This window comes from Alligator mississippiensis, chromosome 11 (assembly GCF_030867095.1).
Source record: "Alligator mississippiensis isolate rAllMis1 chromosome 11, rAllMis1, whole genome shotgun sequence".
In the NCBI taxonomy this organism is placed as follows: domain Eukaryota; kingdom Metazoa; phylum Chordata; order Crocodylia; family Alligatoridae; genus Alligator; species Alligator mississippiensis.
Window position 1 is genome coordinate 22,485,039 of NC_081834.1, and position 25,754 is coordinate 22,510,792.

Genomic DNA, 25,754 nt, shown 5'->3' on the forward strand with positions numbered 1-25,754 from the left:
GAGCTCCTGCAGCTTCTGAAAATCATTTTGGGAAATGAGGAATGTACAGGACATTGCTTGGTGTGTTTTGGGGTTTTTTTTGAGGGGGTAGGAAATCTGTGCCAGTGATCCCTCCCCCCCCCCCCCCAACACTGATAAAACAATTACCTATGCACTTCAATAGCAGCACTATGTATCTACTATACTGATATAGATGAGAATTTTACAGTTAGATTCTCATCTTGAAAATGCAATGCCTGAAGTTATCTTCTACATGGGCAGTTGTGCTGGTATCTAAAACTACTATGAATTGGGAACAGTAGAACAAAGTTCAGAGAGGTTTTTGTTTTTTACAAGTCCTTGTTAAAATACTGAGAACAAATGAAAAAGAACTTGGATGTCTCTTGTTGTCTTTTAAAATAAATTAATAAATAAAAATAAATAGGTTTTCACTGAACGTTTGGGATTGGTTACATTGGATTTTGTAGTCTTGGCCTTGGCCCTGCTGCCTGCCCACTGTAGGCTTGGGTAGTTCGGACCTGCTCTCTGCCACAGTTTGCACTCCTGGGGGAAAAACAGGGGAGACCCATGCCCCCCAGATCTGTATGTGGGGCAGGGGTTGCAAGCTGCCTGCTTCAGGTTCGGTCTCCTGCCCTGCTACCCTCCCCCAGGGCCTCTGCAGACCAGCATGTGCAACCTAGCACCCCAAAGAACATGGCCTGCAGAGATCTCTTTGCAAAACTGCAAAATCCATGGATTTCTCTGGTAAAAACAAGAAATCCATGTTTGCCTCTGCTAAAAGATAAAACCCAAGGTTTACTCTATTTTTCCATGGGGAACGGAAAACCCAGATGCCTGCTAATCATCAGTCACAGAAAGAAAAACACTTCAAGCTGTGAACTATATTACTGCGTAGCCTAGACTTGGAGCTGTGGGCAGCTCTAAAAGCTGGATCAATTCTAGCACTGTCTCTAGGGAGTTATGTGCTCAGACATCTGAAACTCTTTTACTGTGGGGAAAACAATGCAATCATCACCTTTCCTGGAACCTGACAGTTTGGTTGCTGTTTCTATTCTTGCTGTTCACTTATCTACCTAATTTTCTTAACCACATGTTGAGTAGTAACAGCATCCTTGCTCCTGATGATCCTATTATCAAGCAAGTCTCTCTTACAAAGCGATCTTTTAAAAAAAAAAAAACCCTCAAGCTTGGTCTCTGCCTGGCACTAACATAAATATGCCCATAATTTACATACTGACTCACACAAGTCCAGCTAGTTTTCCTAACTTGCATGTTTGCCTATTTGAAATAAAGCTTTGCCAAGCTGAAAAGCAAGTGCTTAGAGGGAGAAGTGAAGGCATGTTTAGTCTTATTGCAGGCTCCATTTCTGCATGCAAGACTGATGTTATTAACTGTCTCCTCCCAGCAATGGCCTGGTACTAAAATAGAACAAGTCCTTTGATTTGAATTATGTGGTAAACCAATATTGACAACATGTCCTCTCTTTCCAGTGCTTTGAAACTTCTTTAAAACTGAAAGTTACCCAGCATCTACTTAAATGATTTAGATCAGGGGTAGGCAAAATGCAGTCCGGGGGCCAGATGCGGCCTGTCAGGCCATTCTATCCAGTCTGTGGGGCCCCTAAAAAATTTAGAAAATTAATATTAATCTCCCCTGGGCTGCCTGTCATGCGGCCCTCAATGGCTTGCCGAAACTCAGTAAGCAGCCGTCTGCCCAAAATAATTGCCTGCCCCTTTTTTAGATATTCAAGTCACTCTATAGCATAGCTCCTGGTCCTCGTTCACATCAACTCTTAACCTTTGATTTCTACAGTCTTCTGAAAGTGTCCAAAATGTCCCTATTGCCCTAATCTTTGGTGTTTCACACTACTCAAATCTTGGCCCTTTTTTCCTACTTGGTTTAACTCTATTGCCTAATGGCTCTTTCCCCATCCCCAGTGAGCAAAGGTGACTCCTATATGTAGTGTCATAACAGTTCTGTACTGGACAAGGTGAGCAGGCAAAGGGGACCCCCAACTCTTGCTCATTATAGATCAGTGCTATGTGGTAGCAGAGAGGGTACTTAAAGACGGGGGGGGAAAAATGGCAGGAGGAAGCCTCTTGCATATGGCAGGAGGTTGAGTAGGCAGCGTTTGAGGGTATTCTGGGAGGCTGTGTTCTTGGTATAGGAAAAGAATCGTCTCTGTGCAGTTCTGTGAACAAACATAAAGTTTAAGGAAATGGACTTTGGGCAAACGTCCAGAACTTGCCCTGTGAGATAAAAAAATGTTGGTATGGTGACCAGCTTGCTTAGAATGTGGATTTCCTAGCTAACCCATCCAGAGGGGGGCAAGAATAGGGACAATCTAGTTCTCAGTACAAAAAAAAAGTTCTAAAATAGATTCACTAAAATGAAGTAGTTTACAGGCTTTCATTCTCTTCTGTTTTGTTTGCAGGCCTCCAAAGAATGCAAAAGTCCCCAGGAAACTGAGATGTGGGAGTCTGCTTATCTTCACTTCCTGTGCAAAATGAAAATAATTTAGGGGAAAACCTGTGTGGTTTTTCTGGCAGATGATTTTATACTTTATAGTGCAATATCAGGCACTTGCTCTTTGCTTTGAACTAACATTTAAAGCTGAGATACATCTGCAAATGGCTTTGCTCAGCATGATCTCTAGTAGAAATCAGACAGGTTGCAATATGAATAACAGACATTATTTATATGATCTTTTTGTATTTATTAAACTAAAATTACACAACTTATAATTGCACACAACACACATTCATATGCCAAATCACTATCACACAAAGAAAAATATATATTTTTTTTACTATAACTTTTTCCCTTTTATTTCCAAAAAGTCAAGATTTCAAACTTAAATAGTTTATTTGCTGATAAAGGCTTTCTCACCCATTCAACATGGGTCAAACTCATCATTTCTGAAATGCATGGATGCTGTTTATATACACACATGCATCCATACAGACACGATTCAAGGACCGCTTTGGGAGCCCCTGGCATGGCAAGGGGCAAGACCTTCCATAGCAAACGTCTGCACTAAGACTGCTGAATTGAGACTGTGACATCTCAGTCATTTTTTTTATATGGTTTCCACTGACAAGCAGAACTTACAATTAATTCAATATCGCACACTTTATCTGAGGAAGTATTTACAAAATATGTACTAAAGATTGATATGTCCTGCATAAAGGTGACCTTAAGGATATATTGTTGCTACCATGCTACAATTTGCACAGAAGGGATACAAAGGCAATTGCTAGTTTTAAAAGGCTTAAAATCCTTTTTTGATATAGTATAAGGACATTTACCTATGGAAGGCAGAGGTCAAATTTTCAGTGCAATTACAGTCAGTGAAATGACCCAATTGAGACTTGTAAAAAGCACATGGCGATGCTCAGTCTAAACAACTTGCTTCAGAGTAATCAGCTGTTTAGTTTAAGAACTGTGTTTTCATTCCAGGTTTCCAGGTCACCATGTGTCTGTCTTCTACTGCTGATAGGAAGAAGTTGCATAGGGGCTTTCTTCATCTTCCTCTCTGAGAAGGGAAAAATAGTATGGTCAGATAAGGAGGGAGGATAACTGAAAGACATGTCTCAACACCAATAAAAAACAGATATCCATATTTATTCAAGATGAAAGGCACTGATCTCAACTGTTCTCTACAGCTGCAATATTACATCAGTAGAATCATTAGGCTAATTGATGGTTTCAAGAACATGAAGCTGAAAGTGGGAAAAGCAGTACTAACTGAATACTATGAGGCCCTGTGTTTAGGAACCAGATTCTGAATTCTATGCTTACTACAATCCCTGTCCTGAAGGCAGCACGAGGGACCCGCAAGTGCAGTGTGTTTCAGTCTGTCACATTGCACTCCTTCTGCTGCCTTGGAAGAGGAAGTTGTGCATCATGATTCCATGGGGCCTTGTGTGGTAGGTGATGTACAGACTCTCCCTGTCTGAAAGGGTTCACATGGATATCCTAAACTGGAAAAAACCACACTGGCTGAGTAGCATGAATGAAGAGGACAAGGTGCTTGTCCTCTTCAATCTGCCCAAATGAAAAATTTGAAAGGCAGGGCAGGGAATAGGAGGAAACAAAATTTGCTTAACTGTTCTGGGTTATAAACTCATCCTCTTCTTCTCTGGCCAACTCATTCCTTTACATTCCTAGCAACAAGAGAGATAGATGAAGCCACACCTATGGTTCTGGCTCAACCCCACATGTAGACTCAAGAAAAATCTCTGCAAGTGATAAGAACAGGTGCAACACAGTCGCAAAACACCTTCTACCACAGAGGTGGGCAATTACTTTGGCTAGAGGGCTGCTTAATGAGTTCTGGTGAGCTGTCGAGGGCCACAAAGGTAGCCCTATCCCTTGATGGTGCCCCACTTCCTGACTGCCATCTTGGAACCAGAAGTCCCACCTCTAACCCCTAACCTTTGCCAACAGAAGTCCCTCCCCTTGCCCTGGAAGTATTCCTTTGGGAGAGAAGGTGCTGCCATCTTGCAAGTGGAAATAAAAAAAAATCATATAGTAAAAAATCAAACATTTACTATAACTTATTTTAATTTTATTTTTAAAATATGTTTGTACTGATCTATGTGTTTGCATAGTCTATCTAAAGGCAATTGCATAAAAGCTCAAAATACGGTCTTACTCTTGTATATTGTATGTGGTGGGGTGTGGGGTATGTGGCTGAGATGGGAATGAGTGTATGTGGGGAAGCTGCACATGGTGGCAGTGTGCAAGTCCAGCCCCACCAAGCCCTACATAATGAAGCTGGCGGTGCAGGTCATGGGGCTTGGCCAAGGCGGCAGGGAAAGGGGTGGAGCCAGCCCAGCCCCATAACGCAGAACTCCCTGCTGTTCCCCCTGACCTGAACATAGCAGCAGGCAGGGCTAGCCACCAGCTCTATCGCGCAGGGATCTCCCCAGAGGTGCGTGGTTTGGGTGGACTGCATGTGAGATTCACACTATGAAGCCAGGCAGACCCTGTGCCTGGGCTCCATGGTCCTGCTGCCCCACCCTGCGCCCCTGCTGGCCCAGCCCCGGGCCATTGACTCAGGGCCTATGCTCTGGCCTAGCTGCTGCTTTGCTCTCGCCCGCTGCTACCACTTCACCACTGCTGCCACCCTTTCTCTGCTGTTTCCCTACTTTCCTTCCCATGCACCTACCTACCACTGCTGCAGCCACCCACCCCCTCACCTGCAAGCTGCCAGTCCTATCGCCACTGCTGCCAGCTTCCCCCTTCCCCTTCCTGCCACCATTTTCTCCCCCTCCCCCACCACTTCCCTACCTGCAGGACTGGGGTCAAGGCCATCCCACAAGCAAAAATGGGAGCACAATACATGCTGCCCCTGCCCCATGTAAACACAGCAGGGGCAGACTGAGGCCAGGCCAAATGGAGTGAATTAGTAGACACCCATCCATACGTTGGGTGAAACCACTTGGCAGGCTGGATATAACCAGTGTGCCATATTTTTGCCCCCCCCTGCTCTACCATGGTCCACACTAAGCATCCTTTGCTTGGCCAGCTCCTCCTGTAACAATTATCTGAAGAAGCTTATAAAAATCCAATTCCATTCTGAAGATTATAATAAAGAGAATGGCAACTGTAACAATGAATTCTAAATCCTAACACCTATTATGAATCTGACTCAAAGAGGAAGGAGGAAATCATTAAAATTCTGACCCACTTGATTTTGCTGGGAAACCAGTAGACGCTATTGTTTGCAAATTTTGAAGTGCTGCAGTGAACTGAATGACAATGAGTCAGGAAAAGAGCAAAATCCTTTTTTCTCTTTAACTATTCTGTGCTGCTTAAAAGGAAGAATCTGTGGGACACACTAGTATCTTTTTTTAGTCAATCTGTATCATAACTGTCACCTGTGGATCACATGAAACTGCCTGCATGTCCAAAGGAAGCATTTCACGTTAGGGAAGATGTCCCTACAATGATAACTTTGTCACCCACTGAAAAAGCCTTAGACCATATTAAAGAATGAAGGAAATTGGGAAGGACAAGTGTAAAAGTAAACTGCAGCCTTGCAAGGCCAAGGAATCAGCATGGTTGTCATCACTTGTACTTCTGTGGTGATCTGAGGGTATAAAAAGCATTTGTATGGAAATCTGGTGAACAAAAAGGCAATGAAAACGAGGGGGGTGGAACCTGGCAGAGAGTCCAGAATCCATTTTATTCAAGAATGCATTGCTAATAAACTTGTTCTTGCAGGAAGTCCAATCATATACTCATTAAAAGACTATTAAAATCTTTAAAAAGCTAGAAATCATTAGGGTATGCTTATCCAACATCAGTTTAGCAAAAGCAGGAGGAGACATGGCATTTAATGTGCCCGTTATGTATATGGGTGTGTGTTTGTGAAATCCTAAATTAAACATAATTTCTTGCTTCTAAAGCAGATATGAAGAACACACAAGAGGCATGCCTCCATCACATAGTGGCAATGTGTATCCTGGAAGCATGTGTTTATGTGGTGTATGCATGCACGCATAATCTAGTCCTGCCAAGTAACAAAGAAAGTGCTTGCTCTAAATTTTTATTATTTTGAAATTGAAGTATCCAGAAAAAAGCATTTGAACTAAATGGTTAAACATTTTGATTTCTTTGGAGCTATTATTTATAGAGCAGGACTGTCCAACTTCTAAGTGGCTGGGGCTACATACCATGCGACGCCATGCCTCCCCCCGTGGGTCATGCATGCAGGTGCCCCAACCTGCTGCACTGTGCTGCATGCAGCACCCCGCTCTGAGCACTGTACACAGTCACCTACCTACCCCTGACAGCTCCCTGGGATGAGAGAGAACAGCCTAACTGTGGGTGCAGCTGTGGCTGCAGGCAGTGTGTTGGACAGCTCTATTGTAAAGCATCATACATGGAGCAAAGTAACTTTGTTAGCCAAATAAGTAGCAGATTGGACACGGGGATAACTGGACAGAATTAATGAACATTGATATAAAGGACATCTGAAGATTTACTGGCCCCTTCTAACCAGACATGCTATGGAAATTTAGAGAGATCTCTGGACTGCACAGCACTTGACACAGTAGGTGCCTGGTCTATGGCAAGGACTCCTAGGCACTACTGCAGTACAACCGAAGTATAATAAGATGGTGTCTCTACCTCAAGGAGCATACAAGGCAGTTCCAGCAGCAGTGGAAACACATGTATGTTGTGTATGTCTTCAGGTATGTTGCACGAGGTAATACAAACACAGTCCACTCTTGAGACCTCTGTGCCTGTCCCTGCAGGCTCTTCTCCTTAGTAACTGGGGAATGGGGAGTCTGCCTTTGAGTGTGAATTGCTCAGTGCGCCAACTAGGAACAGAGGCACACAGCCCTCTCTCTTTAGATGGCGATGATTATACTTGGTTCATGTTCAGACAGTCAACTCTGCAACCATAAGTGTTGTACCTTTAAATCAAAGCTTGAATTCTATAGTTGCTGGTGATACTTGCTACAAGCCTCAACATCACTGTAACAGGGCACCTGTTACTAAAATGGGAATGCCCAGAGACACTGTACCTTCAAGAGCACCCCACAGGGGACATAAGCCTTCAGACTATGGAGAGGCCACTGACAGGCCCAGAGTTGTGGGAGAAGTGGCAGTCAAGACTCCAGTAAGTTGAGAGGCACTACCTACCCAAATCCTGCAAGAGGATGGCATCAAGCAGCAGAATTGAGAGAGCTGCAGTAACCAAAGGGTTAAATTGGCAAGCTGCAGGAGCCAAACCCTGAGCAGTTCACTACAGGAAGAGTAGCAGCAGGCCTGTTAATTAGGCTAATAGGGAGCCACTGATTGCTGTTTAAGGAACCTTGGGTCAGATGGCCAGGAAGGGATGGAACAGAGACTCCTATAAGCCAGGCCTGGGGGTTGGAGCCTCAGGTGTGGTCTGGCTTCAACAGAAGTAGGATTTGATATACCCTGGGGAGTAGGTGCTTCACAGGCATTGGAGAATGCTGAGTTTGTGGACTCAGGATGCTAGGCAGTCTATCAGCCCTGGCTGGAAGGAGCTACTGCCTAAAGATAAGTGGGGAAAGTTTATTTTGTTTGTTGTAGACTGATTGCAAGGCCAGGAGGCGTGGGAGTGGCTGAAGGGGAGAAAAATAGGCCACTGAAGACTCCCCACAGTGGGGCTTAGATCCCACTACTGGGCAGGCTGTTGGAAGCCTGTGAGCTAATGCAGGTGGTGTGGGCCCCCTGAGTGCTGTACAAAGGACAAAAAGAGCCTGTGGACTAAGCCAAGGAGAGAGGGAGCCCAGTGTATAGTGCAGAGTGGAGCTGGACACTTCAAGCCATGCTCTGGTTATCAGAAGGTATCTTCCCAAACACTCCTAGTAACAGAAAAGTTGTGGCAAGCAAGAGTGAGAGAGGTGACTGATGGGGCATTCAAGGTGCCTAAACAGGTCTCAGCAGGCCACCAGAGGGCTCCAAGTGACTTGGGGAAACTGAGGCCACATTGAATAATAAAACTCATATTAAACATACCTTCAATTGTACATCAACTAAAACATGATTAAATGGAATCTGGATAACACAAAATTTGCATGCATCTGTCCAAATTTGGAAAAATGTGCTTATCAAATACATAGTAGCATATATGTGACTAGCATAATAACTTCTGCATGCTCATTACAGGCAAAATTCCAAATAAGTGGAAAAGTTTTTTAGATAAAAATGCAAATCTAAAGAATACCAACCAATAATGACCAAATCATGCCATCTAGTTTCTTCAAGCTGACAGGAATAAAACTTGCCCTGAGAAACTCTATTTCTTTAGATTCTGCCAAATATGCCAGTATGAGCTACAGACTTGCTATAAATGGAAATCCCTAGGATGTGAATACCACAGTAGAGTCCTGATCTGTCTGGGATTCCAAGCCAGACCAGTAAGTCTTCGGAGAAAAAAGACTTGCTTTATATAGCAAAAGGAACTACCCTTTCCTGTAGGCCCTGCTATCCATGTGGCTCTTAATGGAAGCACTTAAAATGTGTTCTACACTTTTAAAATGCTGTACAAACATCTTTGGTTTAAAGCCCTTGAGAATACTGAAGTGGACTTGAGTATCCTCACTGCAAGTAGCAGCAGCAGTAGTAGTAGTATTGTTCCAAAAAAAAAAAAAAAGAGAAGAATCTCAAGTAACTTCCTTCATAATGAAAATCTGTGGCCACAGAGTCATGAAGATATTTATGAGCCTAAATGGGGCCTTATCTGAAAAAGTTTACCATGTGCTGTAGTGCAGTGGGATCCCTGTACCAAAAAAAGAGAGTTTCACTCCATGTTTTGTGGTGTCCAGGTGTGAGCAGTTACCCTGATAATGGTGTCCTCACTCCCGCTTGTGTGGCTGAGACTTTGGGAACCTATCCTATTGTTCTTGATGCAATAAGTTAAATACTTCAGATTTCTGTATGTGTTTTATGGGATAACATGTCTGTCCTCCTGGGCACACAGGGTTAAGGAAATAATATAACACTGCAAGTGTCAACGCTCAGGTGGCTTCGCCTGCATCTCCTCGCTACAGAGCATGGACTACCAGCCCAAATGGAACTGAAGCCCTGAGTTTGTCCTATGCCTTGGGACAGACCAGCAATATCTCACTGAAAGCACTTCTAAACTCCAGTGAGAGAATGGGTTGGAAACGGGACAGGATTGGAGATAGCATCCAAGTAAACTTTTCAATGAAGACCTACACTTGGTTATTTGCAGGACAGAGAATGTAGTTTGAATCACTGGTGCAGACTGTTCTTTTGAGATCTGGCCAGGGCTGATAATGTAGTTCTGGGGAGGCAGCTGCTTAAGCCCTCTGCACTGTGTGGATGGTCCTGATGTCAAATGCAAACTGTAGGAACCATAAGGTTTCCTGAAGGATCTGCTATATGGCTGGAGAAGAACTGAAGGAGGTATGTGGTACATGCACCCTAATTCAAGGAAATGGAGGCACCCTTTTTGAAGGATTATTCCCCTCTAGCTTTTTAATGCTTCAGTCCATGTGATTTCAAATACTCTCTCTAAACAAGATGATGGATTTGTGTGCATGTATTAATTCTACTAATAATTATGTGCACGACTTACTACTTTCCCATGCTTTGAATACATTTAGTAATAGCATGACTTTCAAGAATTCTGGCAACTATATGTGCTGCCTTAACTATACCAACATGGACTCCTAAAATTGTTTTGTTGCACTTGGTCTCTGTTATGTTCCAGCCAGCACAATGGTCAGGGAGGATATTACAAAAGCATCAAATACGACTTCTCCGATTTATTCTTTTAGAAGCATTTTAGACACAGTGGCTATTTCTGAAGAAGGGTGCTTCTCAAATAAATAAAGGCATACAAATTCTGGCCTCTGCTTATCAAAAAGTAATAAATGTGTATTACAGTTGCACGGTGAACCCTTAGCAAATGCAACATTAAGTAATAAATCAGGCACTGTATGTGGGCATTGTCAAACTAATTATACTTCTACTCTTTTCCACTAGTAATTGATACAAAGCATCTTCTTATGCTAGTCAAGTGGGGAAACCTGCCATGAAAGAATATTTATATAATCACATATTACCTGAACATGTGGCCAGGTATGCCCATGGGTAACAGGGCTCCCAGCCAGGGGGGAACACCAGGAGCCCCTGAGCCTGGGAGCCTGCAGCTGACCTGGGCTTCCTGCCTTAGGGATGTACACGGTGTGCCCTGCAGCTAGCAGTCCATCAGCTGAGGTTCCCAGGTATAGGAACTTGCTATTTGCCAAAGCAATAAAACACAATGGGATCTGTGCTCAGTTCCCACAATCACACCACCTACCATGCATATGTGGAAGGAAGAGTGACTGTACAGAACACATCAGATCCCATTGCATCTTTACCAGCATGTCTGGCAGGGGCCTTGAAATATTCAGTCATCCATTGTGATTAGCAGCTCTCTGATTGGCAATAGTAAAATGATAGCTGAGTTTTTAGATGTTGCTAAAAATAGTCGTGCTTTGTTACCAACAACCACATCACTTATGTGGGCTGAATATTTATTAATGGAAGAGGGAAATCTTAACAAGAGGATCATCTTCTCCCGAGAGAATACATTTTAAAATATCTGGGGCAGTGTTTGTGCTTTGAACCTTTCTTAAGAAGGGCTGTTATGCCCTAAACCTAGCTCTCCTGTAGGCTCATAGATTCACAGATGCTAGGGTCAGAAGGAACCTCAACAGATCATCGAGTCCAACCTCCTGCCCTGGGCAGGAAAGAGTGCTGGGGTCAGATGACCCCAGGCAGATGCCTATCCAGCCTTCTCTTAAAGACCACCAAGGTAGGGGAGAGCACCACCTCCCTTGGAAGCCCACTTTTCCCCTGTCAAGGCTCATTTTCTCCTGTCAATAAGCTTGTGTGCTTCACTAATACTAATTCTCACAGCTGCTGGGAAGTAAACTAGTTTGCAGAAGATTCAACTACACATCCAAGGTCCCACTCTTTTTGGAAACACTGAATCTTGACTCCCCTGTTTTATGTACTAGACAAACTACTGACTTCCTAGAACGCCAAAATATTCATCCATATGCCAGTTTGCACCCTGGCCTAACTAAATGCTGTAGTAGACACTGACTATTCCAATAATTATGTCATTCAGGCAAAAGTATTGGATCCTACTAAAGGAGTAATCTAAGTGTTAGATTTCATTTCTACAGAAGATGCGTAAGTAGGAAGGAATAAGGATTTTTTTTTTTTTTTAACTACACCTCAAATGACTGCATATGGGCTATCCAGACAAGACCCACAGCTCCCAGCCACCCCCAATGGCCTACAGGATTTTGCAAGACATGAAATGTTGCAAACTACTGATGCAAGGTGGGGAAAAGATTATGCTCTAGATGTCCTGGTGGTTTCTCTGAGAGAGTATATTTTTAAAACAAATTACACCTAGCTTGAGAATTGGAACACTGCTGCCATGAGTGGCACAGGCAACCTGTGTATGGCATGCAACAGACTGGGGAAGGGATAGGCCAGGGAGCAAAAGCAGATCAGGCAGGGAGCAGAAAGCGGAGTACCTAATTGGACAGGAGAAGGAGACTGGAGTGGCACTCAAGGTGTGGAGCTAATTTGTGCCTACCAAGAAAGCTGGCCCCCACTAGTGTAGACAGTGGAACAACAGGCAAATGCCAAGCTCCAAGGCTTAGCCACATTACTTAACCAGGGATTAATGTGCACAGGTCAGAATCACAGTGGGGCTCTGCAACTGAAGGACAATCTGTAAAGGTAAATGGCGGTACTAAATTGGAATGAAAAAATATAAACCTAATTTACAAGACGTTTTAATTTTACTATAACTTAAGAGGGAAAATATATTTTTTTCCCATGTTATTAATAGAAAGGCTGTTAAACTGAGACTATCCAGCATCTTGAAATGGGGTTTAGGTTGGTTACTGACTTGAAAGCAGTTGCCACAACCTTTTCAAACTGCTTGTACAGTGTTTGCCTTATGAGGCACAACTGAGTAACAGAAGAGCAGGACTGCTGTTAGCGCAGTTTGTTCAGCCCACAATAATCATTGGACATGGTGGAGAAATTTCTAAAGACTATTTGAAGAGGCATATGCTGAGAATTTCTTTTCTTTCCAAGTGGAATGGATGTAAACAGAATTCACATCTACTAAATCTCTTGATATGAGAGAGTGAGAGTGTAGGGGAGAAGTGCCTCACTTTGAAATAGGGTATGAGGTGGTAGGGGCAGGCAACTGCTACCTGTCCCCATCCCCCACCCGTTTATCCCTTCGACTGTCCCTTGCTCCAGTCTTGGGCACAGATCGCAGCCCAGTAGTGGCAGTGGTGAGGCAACTCCGGCTGGGTTAGGGCTGGGGCCAGAGCTGCTATGCCACCACTGCTGCCCATGTCCCATGCCCCAGGCTGGAGCAGGGAGGAAGCCTGCCAGAGCAAGGGTCAGCAGAAGAGGGGGTGGGTAGGGCAGAGACTACAGGGAGGGAGTGGGGGGGGACAGGGGAACAAGAAGGCAAGGGATATGGGGGAACCATCAGCAGCTGCTTGACACCCCCCACCACTTTCCCTGCAGCAGTAGTGAGGGGGATGAATTGAAGAGGGTCCTCCAATTATTTGATTCTGTACATGGAAAACTCTAAGAAACTTATCGATTCCACCCCACCCCCTCCCAAAGTATAGAACATAATTACTGGGGGCGTGGAGGGGTTCCTCTTAAATTCACAGTTGTCTTTGGATTTGGGTAGATATGGTATGGCAATTTCATAGAGCCATTTCCAGCATTTATGCAGATAGCTGCCCTGAATCTGGAAGAATGCAACACAAAGGCATATTCTCTGCACAAAAGAGATCTTTCGAAAACACTGCTCTCTCCCAAGTAATAAAGCTCTTATGCGCCATCTGTTTTTAAAGTAGGGAGAAAATATGCAAATCAAAGATGCATCAAACAGATTTTTAAGCTGACTGCTGTTTGTTCAGGTTCTGTAATAAACAGCACTTTTGGTTACAAATACTTGTTTGTAAGAAGCATAAATGCCTGCAACATCACTTTCTTGAGAATATGCTGTAGGCTAAGTAGCATCCCTTAAAATGAGAGTACAATCTACCATCCAAGGGGAATAAGGATCTAATTTAAAGCCCATTAAAGCTGGGGGAGAAGGGGGAAACCTGTTTAATCTCTTGGGGTCTGGATCAGGTTCTAACTCCTGGCTCATCTTTCTCTTACATGTAGACCTGCTGACATTTAAACATTACTTAGATGAGTCAGGCAGGCAGAATTTGGCCCTAAAAGTCAATTGCTCTTTTCTTTTTTTTCCCACAAGTAAAACAGTGTGCACTTCTATAAGAACTTTGGCAGCTTCACTGTTTTCCTGGACCAAAAAGCCTTGATGCTGCTTATCTGTGGTAGATGAAAAAGCAAACAAGTGAGCCACTAACAAAGTTATACTGCATGTCTGCTGTCCACAACACAACACCACACAATAAAAACAACTTGAGGCATGCTCCACAGAAAAGCAAATCCTTCTTTGCAACTTACGGTAGGAAATGTTTAGCCATGCTAAGGCTATGTGACAAGTCCATGTACACCTGCTTACTCTACCATCCTTGAACATATATAAGAGGTTGAAATGCTCCAAGGCATGTTGGAGGTCCAAGATACATAGCAAAGCTCCTTTATGGAAACATTTATAGAGCAGAGGTGTCAAACTCACCTGGCCCTGTGGAAGAGTGGCATGGGACTAGTCCATGTGTAAGATGAATGGCACTGGGCCAGCCCTGCATGTTAGACCAGACCCTCAGACCTCCCCTGTTTGTCTATGCCCCCCCTGCAAAATGCCAGATCCAGCACATGGCACCTGCTCTGGCCAATCTGTAGCTCGGGTCCTGAACTGGCCAGAACAAATACTGCATACAGTGCAGATACCAGAGCAGGTGCTGCATTTCAGGCTTGTCCTGGACTTACTAGGGCAGGTACCATATGTGGCTCAGGTCTTGGGCCCTGTCTGTTGGCCCAATCTGGCACACACTGCTTAGGTCAACTCAAGAGCCAGGGGCAGCACTGGGGTCCAGATCCAGCCTGCAGGCCATGCCTTTTTACACCCCTGCTAAGAGGGAAGGCAAGGGGGTTTGAGCCAGTGAGGGGTGATTTTTGCAGCATGCTTTTTAGAGCATTAGAAAAAGTTTCTCTCTACCACTTGTTGAGAAATCAGTCAGGCTTTCTGCAGTTCTATAGTCCATACTGGCTCCTTTTAGAGATAGTGAAGATCACAGAATGCCTGTCAGTGTTTCTTAACAGGAATACAGGTTCTAGGAGTAATCTTGTTTGTTCTTGGGCATGAGGACAGCTTCATTATGTATCATAAAGCTTGGAACCTAAGCTGTACTGCAGTATTTCTCAATTTTCAGACACAGACCATGGGAATCTTATTTTTCACCATTTTAAAACTATTCCATAATCAATCCTCAATCTGGAGAACAGACAGTGACCATAATGTTTGTGACGTATACCACATACACAGGAGAAGAAATTCAGCGTTATTACTATATCTTCTTTCACAACTACAAATCCCGTAAAAAAGGAAAAACTGTACAGTATCTAGATTTTTCTACCACACTTATCTAGCTTATGATGTTGTTTTCTGTATACCTGCCAGCAGTGCATTAAGGGTGTTGTTCTGCTTCATTTTTATTGGAGGGAAGTTCCTGTTAGCATTAGTGATCACTTAATTTCCTTTGGCAACATTAAAAGATTAATCCAGATCTAATAGCTTGGCAGTGGTTTCATTAAAAAAAAAATACTGACCCTTTCACATTGTACAGGGGAATGCTGGAGTACAAAACTAATGCTCACCAATCTGTAAAGGAATTTCCATGCTAACTTTAAGGAACACACTAAACAACTTCAAGGGAAGACCCAAAAAGCTCTGGATAAACTACAACCTTGAAGGGAATGAAAAAGCCATGGGAAATATGACCTAGGATCATGCCCTAGGAGGGGATATTGGTAATATTGTTTTGAATAATGTAAAGTGTGATGGCAAGACTGCTTTGGTATCTGCAAAATAAAAAACTGCATATAGCTACATAACGTCATATGCCTTTTTCCCCTGCATTAAGTCCAGAATCTGGCACTAGGCAAAGCAAGATTGGCCAGGTTTCTATATAGATCTGCAGAAAGTATCACAAAACAGTAGTTTATTAGGAAAAAAGCTGGCACTTAGCAGGTTTGAACAAGTACACCTTTTATACTCCCCTCCAGGATTGTATACACTTTATTTCAAATAGCTTCTCCTGTTTATAGATTAAAGGAAATGATGCAAACAGACAGAAGGTCAGAAAGGATCAATGAAAATAATTATCTTGGCCCTTTTCTACTTGAATGCATGTGACCACTTTCCCAAACCAGCCCATATACATATCTTATAAACAGGCAGATACTGAAGACAAAACACTTACATTGAAAATGAAAGCATTAGAGTTCAAATGCAAAATCCTTTGTAGCACTAGTGAGCACTTATTTATGAATTGTTTCTTTGCTTTCAATGGGAAACTTATGAGCAGTTTTTCACAAATATAAAGATTTAGCTTTTCTACCTGATCGTTCCACTGCCACCCTTCCCAAGTCCCTTTCTATATCCACTATCTCTTACATACCAGCATAATGTGGGAATGTCTATATTGTAAAAATTCTAGAAGAACAGTTAAAAATAGAGTAGTGAATTGAGAAATAAAAATTATAAATATTATATTCTCTGTACACAAAAAACCAAACCCATGATTACATCCTGAAAGAGTCAGTTGCTTTCTATAATGAAAATGCCCACACATGTACATGGAGTACCTCCATCCCTCATAAACTATCCAAGCTGTGGTGGCCCATCCATCCTTTCTAAGACCGCCCTCTGCCTCTTTATGCAGCTTCTACAGCAGAGCTAGGATGGAGACAGTGGGAAAGAGAGTGAGGAAGTGTGTTGCCATCCTCCCTGCAACATGCACAGACCTGGCTTCAGGTGGGGGGGCAGGCTGGAGGGAAGGTTGGATACAAGGTGGGTTTCTTTTTAAGGCTGGTATGATGTTTAATACTTTGACAACACACAGAGGATCAGACCGCTCCGATTACTGCCTGTCTATCCTGGAAATGCAGAACAGTCCTGTACCAGAGCACTTTTTCTTTATGACATCTTAATTGGACCCAAGTTATGGTATTTTAAGGCAGTATGCAAATACCTACTGCACTACACTAAAACCACCTGAAACTGTCTTTAGTAAACAGAACAATCATTTGTTATAACTTTATTACCACAGTAAAACTGCACCACAGAAAATGTTGTCCACAACTTTATGAACCATATATCACTAATGCCTAACAGCTGAAAGAGTTGCATAAATATTAAAATATCTGAAGAAAATCAGTCCACCTACTGTGTCTGCTTGATGAGAATGAGTCACGAAAACATATGTAGGGAGTATAACAGAATGACATAACAAAAGAGCAGTCATGTAAATAGACTGTAGCACAGCAACACAGCACTAGTTCAGAGCCAGATACTCCAAAGACTATTGGTTCTTTTCAAAATTTCTAATTTTAGAATTTACACATCATGATGCTCTGAGACAAAGAATACCCTTTTGAAAGTAAAAATGCTAAAATGGGCAACAGCTGCATTGTAGTAAGTGCTGGGAGGTTTAACCATGCTAAAAATGTTGTTTTAGTGTGAGATTTAAATGATACAGTCAAATGCATTTATACAATGGCACAATCATTTCAATATGCTAATAAAAGCACGTAATAAGCGATGATTTTAAATAGAGACAGCTGCATGTGTTTCAGTGAACAGTCTGAGCTACATAAACATGTCAGGAGAGCTCTCAACTTCATGTTACAAAATTAACAGAAAAACATGACTTTTTCCTAATCAGTATTTAAACTCTATGTACATTCCTCATTAAATAGAACCATTTTGAAGAACCATTTCAAAGAATCTACTGCAGCTGTGCCCCACTTTTACCTGAAGAAGAGAGTTAGCCCTTCCATATAAAATTCTGAAAGGGATATATATACTTTGTCTTGAAGAACAATGTACCATATCCTTAAAATATCAAAGCTTCTATTTAGGTTATCTGTGACTTGTTACATTTGGTTGAAGCAATTTTTTTCCCCTGAAATCTGTGAATCTACAAAAAGCAGAAAATAGGGATGGATACTAAAAATCTTTGGGACAGGGTCTATTGTTTTACATCTGTATGGCACGTAGCACTATAGGGGGTCATTCAGCACAATTGAAGCATAAATATTATGGTAACTATACAAGACATTATTAATCTGTTTTCCTTGACAGTAGATACAGGTCTCTGAGTATCTCAGATATTCCTGTATCATATCATTGCTGTAAGGAATACCTCTGGTATTCAAGTCTTATATCAACTGCTAAATGTAGGTATGTAAAGCAATGGAAAAGTTCATCAAAATCACCATTGTAAATGAGGGCAGAAAGACATGTCAAACTGGGGATGAAGCTTTAATATTCTAAAACCAACACTGCATGTTCTAAGGTAGCTTTTTTCTTTTTTAATAAGGCCTTTTTACATTACCCGGTTTTCAGGCAGCACACCTACTTCTCTCTCTACTCATTCTATACCCTAAGGTGGCATTAGGCTGATAGCAGAAGTATCAGACTTATTATAACGAGGTATTTATTACCCTTCCAGGAAGCTACAACTCAAAAATCCTTCTTGGGAACAGCAAGGGATGCAACACTGAGTATCTGTCACTTTTTTTTCAGTGTATGCAATTATGCAAGAATTCACTATGAATAAAATTATTAGTTTACTTACCAAGATCTCTCTATTTCACTGAATGACAGAGCCATACCATACACTGAAGAAGTCTTTTTGCTTTTTAAACACCACAGTATTAATAATGTAAGCTTCATGCTGTATTACTTGGTTTTAATACTGGCTGGAATGCATTTACACACACCAGAGCAGACTGTTATCAACAGGAATCCTTCATTTAGTGACTGGTGAGATCTAATATAACTCTAATGGTCAATTTTTGTTCAAGAAATGAGAGCTTTTGGGTATTGTGTTCTGTTTTTTTTAACTTCAGTAAGAGGTTCTCTACTCTATGTCAAACAGAAACTAACACAGTTATATATTGTGTGTCAACTTTCCTTCAAGCAAGCCTACCCTGCCTTCATTACTATTCTCAATGATTTTGTACTATACGCATCTGGGAATACACTGCAGGGTTTTGTGCTGAGACACCAGGGTTAATTCTTCTATAGCTGTAGAACTTGTTTGTCGTGGGAGGGGCTTGGAGAATTGTGAGCGGGTAGCAAAACCCCCAGTTTTTCTTTTTTTATTTTAAAATGCATTCCCCACCCTTCCCCAACCATTTCTGACTTTTTCTCTCCCTCTCTATTCCCTATAGATAAGTATAAGTAAGCTAAGATGAAGGATAAGCTTTAACATTTTTTTTTAGGTAGTAAGTTTTATTTTTCTCTCCCCTCTTTGCAAATAAGTTCCCTGCTATTTTGATATTGATACCATTTTATAAGTGATAATTATTGTGTTTGTACTGCTTTTATATTGTGTGATTACTGTTTTAGGCCTATATATGTAAGTTAGTGTAAGTCATGTCAAGTTTCCATTTTGTATGTCAAGCCTCCATCTTATGTCCTCTGCCTTGGCATCCCCTGTGTTGCAACTGTATGATTCGTGTACCCCTCCCCAGTAAATTGGTTCCCGGATGAATGAGAGTGATTGGGAATGATTGAAATACAATGTAGCAGGCCTCTACTGAATGGCCTGTAACGACCAGGCCATCACCTTGCATTGATTCATCCAGGAACCACGGACCTCACCCAGGAACAGAGACAAGAACCCAGTGTTTGAAAGACAAAAGACCCTGCCAAACCAGCAACTCTACCCTTGTACCCCACCATTACAGACACCCGAAACTGCACATCCCTGCATGGAACACACACGCTCAGTACACCAGAGGCTGACCCTTGCCTGGGTATGCCTCCTGTCACTAGGGTCACACAAGGTCTGCCCCTATAAAAAGGGGCAGTGAAGACAGACCCAGTGGGACACCCTTTCCATCTGGACCAGCACCATGCCACACCACTTATCCACCCAGAGGCCCTGCCGGCGACCCCACTCTGGACAACACCTACTGGACAAGGACCCCTTCCAGCCTGAATAGGTAGCTATCACCCCCCACCCCCTCTTCAACCAAGGACTTGGACTCTGCTTCTCTTTGTTACCTGGACTCCAACCCTTCTACTGAGTCTCTTTCTTCTGCTGCCAGTGTGTGTGTGTACCAATAACTTCATGGGGCTGTGTAGTGTGTTGTCTGTTTAATAAAACTTATTTGGACCCCTAAGTTGGGTTTTGCTTTACTATGGTTTGGCCCTGCTCCAATCTCTGCTCCTCGCCCCTCTAACTTCTGTCTCATTTCTCCCTCTCCTGCTTCTGGCTCTCTGCCACCTCCAAAACCTGTCCTGAGCTCCTCTCTGCCTCCAAACCCCGTTTCTTTGCCACCATCTTATCCCCACTACCTTTTCCTTTTCCCATGAGCAACCAGGTTTCTGCCTCAGTTTCTTTCCTGGCTGTGTCCTTCTTGCCACCACTTATCTGCACCCCCCCCAAACATCTCAGCTATCTGCCTCAGTTTCCAGCCCCAGTTTACCTTAAGTAAACCTAAGCCTCAGTTCCTCAGCCAGCTTCTCTGTAGTCCGCTGGTTCTAATCCCAGTTCTGGCAGCTTTCACTCCCTACACTTTAACTCTCTCTCTCATCTGAACCTTCCCCCAGGTACCCCAAGCACACGTGCGCGCACACACACACAGACACACTGTACCATTCAAGTTAGGGACTTACCTGTGTGCATGTGTAGGTGGGTTGTATGTGTGTGAACTGGTGAGTGCGTGTGTATATATGCCATTGTGTGCATGATATATGAATTAGTGATCTGCGTCTAACTTTTGGGGTGTATAGTGTATGTGCTTGAATTGGTGATAGGTATGCATGTGCCTAGGCTGGTTTGGATGTGTATGTGCCTGAGCTGGTAGTGTGTGTATGCACCTGATTTGTGTGTTTTGTATATGTGCAATTGTGTCACACCCTCCTGTGTAACAGCACAATATTGAGATCCTGAGAGTTGGCCTGACCCCACAGGGCAACAAGCATATGTATGATCTGCCCATATCCTTCCTACAAATTTAGACTGATTTTAGCCCAAGCTAAAAGCCATACTAGCAGCTGTACAAGCAAGCATGAACTTGCTTCGGAGGTTTCTGTGTAGATAGTAAGTTAGTTGGGACAAAACCAGTGGTAGGTGCCAATACTAAAATGTAGACAAATTCCACTAAGGCTGCCACAAGAAACATGAAATAGCCTTTACATCTCCAGAACCATTCTAGGAAGGAAACTGGAACAATCAGGTACCTCCATGAACTATGAGAGCTGGATGTAGCCATAATTCTTGCACTTTTGAAAAGACAGACCCACACTGTGATCTGGCCTTATTTAAAGGCCAAACAGCTAAGCAAACAGAGCTGGGCCTTGAGAAAGAGGATGCAGACATGAGGTAGCACACTCCTTGCCCTCGCTGTTATTGGATAGTAGCTTGCATGTGCAACAGTATGAGGTATTGAGCTAATCAGACTCCCATTTTCACAATTAACTTGTGGCAGAGAAGTGCCACAGGGTGAGCCAGGCACTGCAACTGAAGGGCACTAGGACTGAATTCTGTCTGTTGCTATTCCAGTAAGGCAGAAGTAAGGTATTGCATACTAGGGCTGTGCAAAATTTCAGCAGCTGTTTCATTTTGGAGGTGTTTTGGGCCATTTCAGTGCCCTAAACACTGAATACAAAATGGAAGGCTCAGAAACATCTCCAAAATGAAACAAGGCATCCAAAACGTTTCGGAAAATTTTGGAGTTTAGGAGCCAGGCTTGCAGGAAAACAGCTGTTTGCTGCCACCCTGCTGAACAATTCAGTTCTGCAGGAAGCAGAGATCCAAGCTGGGGGTCATCTTGTCACTACTGCCCCAGGGCTGCACGGGGAGGGCAGCAGTGGTGAGGAAACCCTGGCGCAGACCTCTGCTCCCTGCGGAGCCAGGTGACACCGCAGTGCAGTGCTGGTCCCTGCCGCATGACCTGACTCCAAAGGGAGCAGAGATCCAGGGCTGCACAGGGAGGGCAGTGGCGGCAAGGAGAGCCCAGTACAGATCTCTGCTCCCTGCAGAGCTAGGTCATGCAGCAGGGCAGTGCTGGTCCCTGCCGCACAACTTGGCTCTGTAGGAAGCAGAGATCTATGCCAGGGTCTCTTTGCCATTGCTGCCCGCCCCGTGCAGCCCCATGTCATTTTGCGCTGCCTGGTGTGACAGGGATCAGAGATCCGTGTGGGGGTCTCCTTGTCTGCACACACAGCAGCAGCCCTCCCCCAGATGAGCCACCCATGGTCCCATCCTGCTCCCCACTGGGGCCCCAAGCCCCACCCAGTTGGGTAGGGCTCTGTGAAGCTTCCCTTGCAGGCCAAAACTAATCACGGTCCTCTAAAACAGCCAAATCTGAAACTGAATTGAAACACAGCTGTTTCGCACGGCTCTATTGCATACTTCATTCTTTCAGGATGTCTCCACGCAAAATTTAGTCTGAGTTGCAATGAGGCTAATATTTTGAGCCTAACACCCCAGAAAACATTTTAGTAATAGGTATTTTTTGCTGTGTATTTGCAGTAACATTAATTGCTCTGCTGTCAAAAGCTAAAAGCTTCTGAATGTATTGTGTGGATGGGCTTACAGAATGGACTGAAATGATGTCATGTCTCCATCACAAGAAATGATATTCATTATAGCTGAATATCATAGAGGATCTCCAGGCAGGCTGCTGGAACCAAACTGATCCAGTAATTCTAGGGGTGGTTTGTTTTGAATGTCTGACCTATCATCTGAGCTAACTTCTCATCATAAACTATCCTTAAGTTCTGACCTAAATTAAGCAGCCCTGAACTGACCTCAAAATAAGGAGATATAACCTATGCCAGCATATCTTCAAATAGTTCTCTAGGCTCTGTTGTGCTCCAACTGGAGTGAAAGTAGTTTCTTAATTCAGTGTCTATTCTGCATGTTAGGTCTTCCTCTCTCTTGGAAGCCTATAAGCCAGCAGTGCTTAACCTTCAGCCTTTGGCTTTGGTGGTAGGGCTCCCCCTACCACCAAATTTCTGAAGCCATGGATTTAGTACCATCACTAATTGCCTCAGCTTCCAGAGCCAATACCACCACACCCCACTGCTTAACTTCTGGGCTGCAAATTAGATGACAAAGCACCATGCACAAAGTCATTGCACCCCATAACCAGATCTGGTGTGTGGGGCCATGCTGGACCATATCTGTGAATGGAGCTGGAAGTTTGAGCATCAGGGCTAAAAGCTATTGTTTTTTTACTTAATTGGTCCTTCTTTAAATGTATATATATATAAAAAAGGATCCTGGTGTTATCCCTATAGCAATCTGGCTGAGTCTGGTTTTGAGCTGAATCTCTTTGAGCCCTGCTCCATGCTGCAAGGGGGCCCTCCAAATTTCCACCATGACAGAAACTTAAAGGTTTCCAAGAAATTAAAGTTGTCTACAGCCGCAAGTTCCACAAGTCTTGGTTGGCCACAGTATCTTGGAAGAGTTGATAAGAGAACTGAAAAGAAGAAATTACATTTGGATTTGAGTGAGCAGAACAGCTCATGTTTTTTGAAGGTTGGATACTCAAATGCAAAATAGAAATCCTTTAGTCCAACAGACTTTTTTCTCCACATCCACTAATTATTTAGGATCTGTACTTCTGTTGTACATACAAGTGTGTTCTAATCTCTGTAGTAGCTGTCAATATAGAAGACAATGGACTGGTACCAGATATCAAGGTTGGTTTGTTGCCAAGCTTTAAAGTAATTTTTATTTTGCACAGTAAGAACATAAGGAAGATACAGTGACAGTGTTACTAGACTTGAATCTAAGCACAGCTGTTCCTTTTGCTTGTGCTACAAAAGAGCTTAAAATACTTGTTTTAGTCCGTCCAAGAAGGATTTGATGCATCAATTACAAACAAAGGTTTTGTAAAAATGTTGTATGCAGGCAGCTTTTCAGTATGAGTTTTGCATTGCTTATTAGCACTGTCTACTGAGGACCCATGTGCTAATTAGCTTCTTCTCTACATTCAATCACATATCAGGAAATCTCAAGCACAGGTTTTTAGAATTGTAATTTGGCTGTAAAGATGACAGCTACCTTAAGATATGAGTTACTTTCCCCCTTTAGTGAAAAAAAACAACATTTTGCATATACTAACCATTTGGAGGGCAGGGGGGAAGTACCCCATGTAAACATTTAACGTGTTAGTATATATAAGTGTTTACCGCAGTTTTATTTAGCGATTAAACAGGGTTTTGATGCTAAGGTTATTTCACATTTTCTTTTTAAAGAGGCTCAAATAACAAAATGACTGGTCACTCTTCTACTTCCCCCTTCAGGCAAAGGGAATTGAAAGAAGGCATTACAACTCATTACAGTGCTACCCCAGGGCCCCCCCTTCACAGCTGCAGTTCTCAGTCCAGGAAATTGCAGGTACAGAAATTCAGTACTCTTCAAGTCTCTGTACTCGCACTCATCTGTTTCACCCGCTAAAAACCGATTGCTTACATAACAGGAACAGCACATGCAACAATGAGCAGTTGACATTTAACCCTACTTTTATCAACACTCATAGCACTGAGCTGTCAAAAGAGCATTAATCTAAGCTCTTGAGTTAATAGCTCTTGGGATCTTGGAACAAGCACTGCAGCTCCAAAGGCTTCTTCAGTTCATAGTTTTCTCTACATTTCTCTCTTTGCTGATGGCTGGCAATGGTAAGTGAGCACTGTAAATTAAACACAAATTCATTAGCAATTTTTATCTTGGATGTCAAAAACTATACTTTCAAGGCCTCATCTGCTCTCCTTTTGATTATACTTAGTACTAGACAATTCAGCAGAAGAAGTTTACAGTTCTGTTCCTGATGTTGCATGCTGGCAATTAACCAGCACTATGGGGTCTGCTTATGTATGCAGTCAAGTATTCTTACAGTGGCTTGGTTCAAAGTCATTGTCATTCCAAACTGCGACCTAAAGAAAATCTTTGAAAGATTTGACTTGTTCCCTAACCCAAGGGCAAACTACATGACTCAAATTTTACCCTAGCCTCCACATTTGAAGGAACACAGAATACTTTATAAACAATTTGCAAACAACAGAATTGAGTACCCTTGCGTCTGGAAGGAGGGCTGTACCCAAATGTTGTGCAACAACAGCAGCAGTGATGAAGAGTTTTGCTTAAACTTTAACATTTGTGCTATGCAAATAGAACCTTTGGGTTTAAGGTTTAGTGTCTCATTCAAAAGAGTCCTTTATCTTCCCACCACCTCCCTGCACTTCTATTTTCTTTCCGCAAAAGGGAAATGGCTGCAATGGTAGCAGATATGGACATATTTTAAAAACTCAATCCACTTACTAAGTTTATTCCACTTACATTAGGACTGACTGTGCAGTGCCTTTAAACTGGGAACCTCTGCTGACTGAACAGGCTTAATGTGAGTAACAGGATATGAAACTCCCTAACATGTGTGCTTTACACAGCAAATAAAAAAAAATCCTTAAGAGAAGGACTATTAAATGAGCAACTTACCACATGCTGCCATGCCCCACTGCCTGCAAGCCATGATTGCAGAGAGATCGATCGATGACGGAGTGTTTAGAATTTGAGTCAATCCTCTGCTACTGGTATCCTCCTCCTCAGATGGGAGACCCTTCTACACCCTTGATCAAGGTGTGACAATATATTACCATTTTGCTTCTGTCTCTCCAAAATGACATTTGGTACGTTCCCATGCCAGCGCAAATCCCATAAGCTTGCACAACTTCAGCTGTGTGCCAAGACCATTGCAGATGGAAAGCATGGGGGCAGCCAGGGCAGCCTGAAAACACAGCATTTCTATTTGGTTCATTTTTTTTAACCCTCCTACAAGAATTTGCTGTGACCATAGCATAGCAACATGTAACAAGAAACCAATATCCCATAGCACAGTGGGTAGAGCTGGATGATACTATAGTGCATCTATTAAAGTAGAATCTTTCATACGAACTAAATTCCTTCACAGAACTGAATATAATTAGAGAAGGAGAAAAAGCATAGCAAACGAATTGGAACATGACAAGATCTACAATG

The 25,754-nt window shown here is 42.8% G+C and overlaps 1 protein-coding gene across 5 annotated transcripts in view; it reads right to left on the reverse strand.

The window, feature by feature from the left end:
- Nucleotides 1-2,692: 2,692 nt before the first annotated feature.
- The window catches only part of LYSMD2 (LysM domain containing 2), a 40,447-nt gene continuing 17,385 nt past the window's right edge, over nucleotides 2,693-25,754 (reverse strand). The window contains exons 3-4 of one of the 5 annotated variants that reach the window (XM_019477722.2): nucleotides 4,110-4,166; nucleotides 2,693-3,535 (exon numbers count right to left, since the gene is read on the reverse strand). In XM_019477722.2, the coding sequence (XP_019333267.1) occupies nucleotides 4,151-4,166 (16 nt within the window). In that variant the 3' untranslated portion in view covers nucleotides 2,693-3,535; nucleotides 4,110-4,150. The other 4 variants (XR_009455588.1, XM_019477721.2, XM_059714672.1 and 1 more) reach the window with 4 other exon arrangements.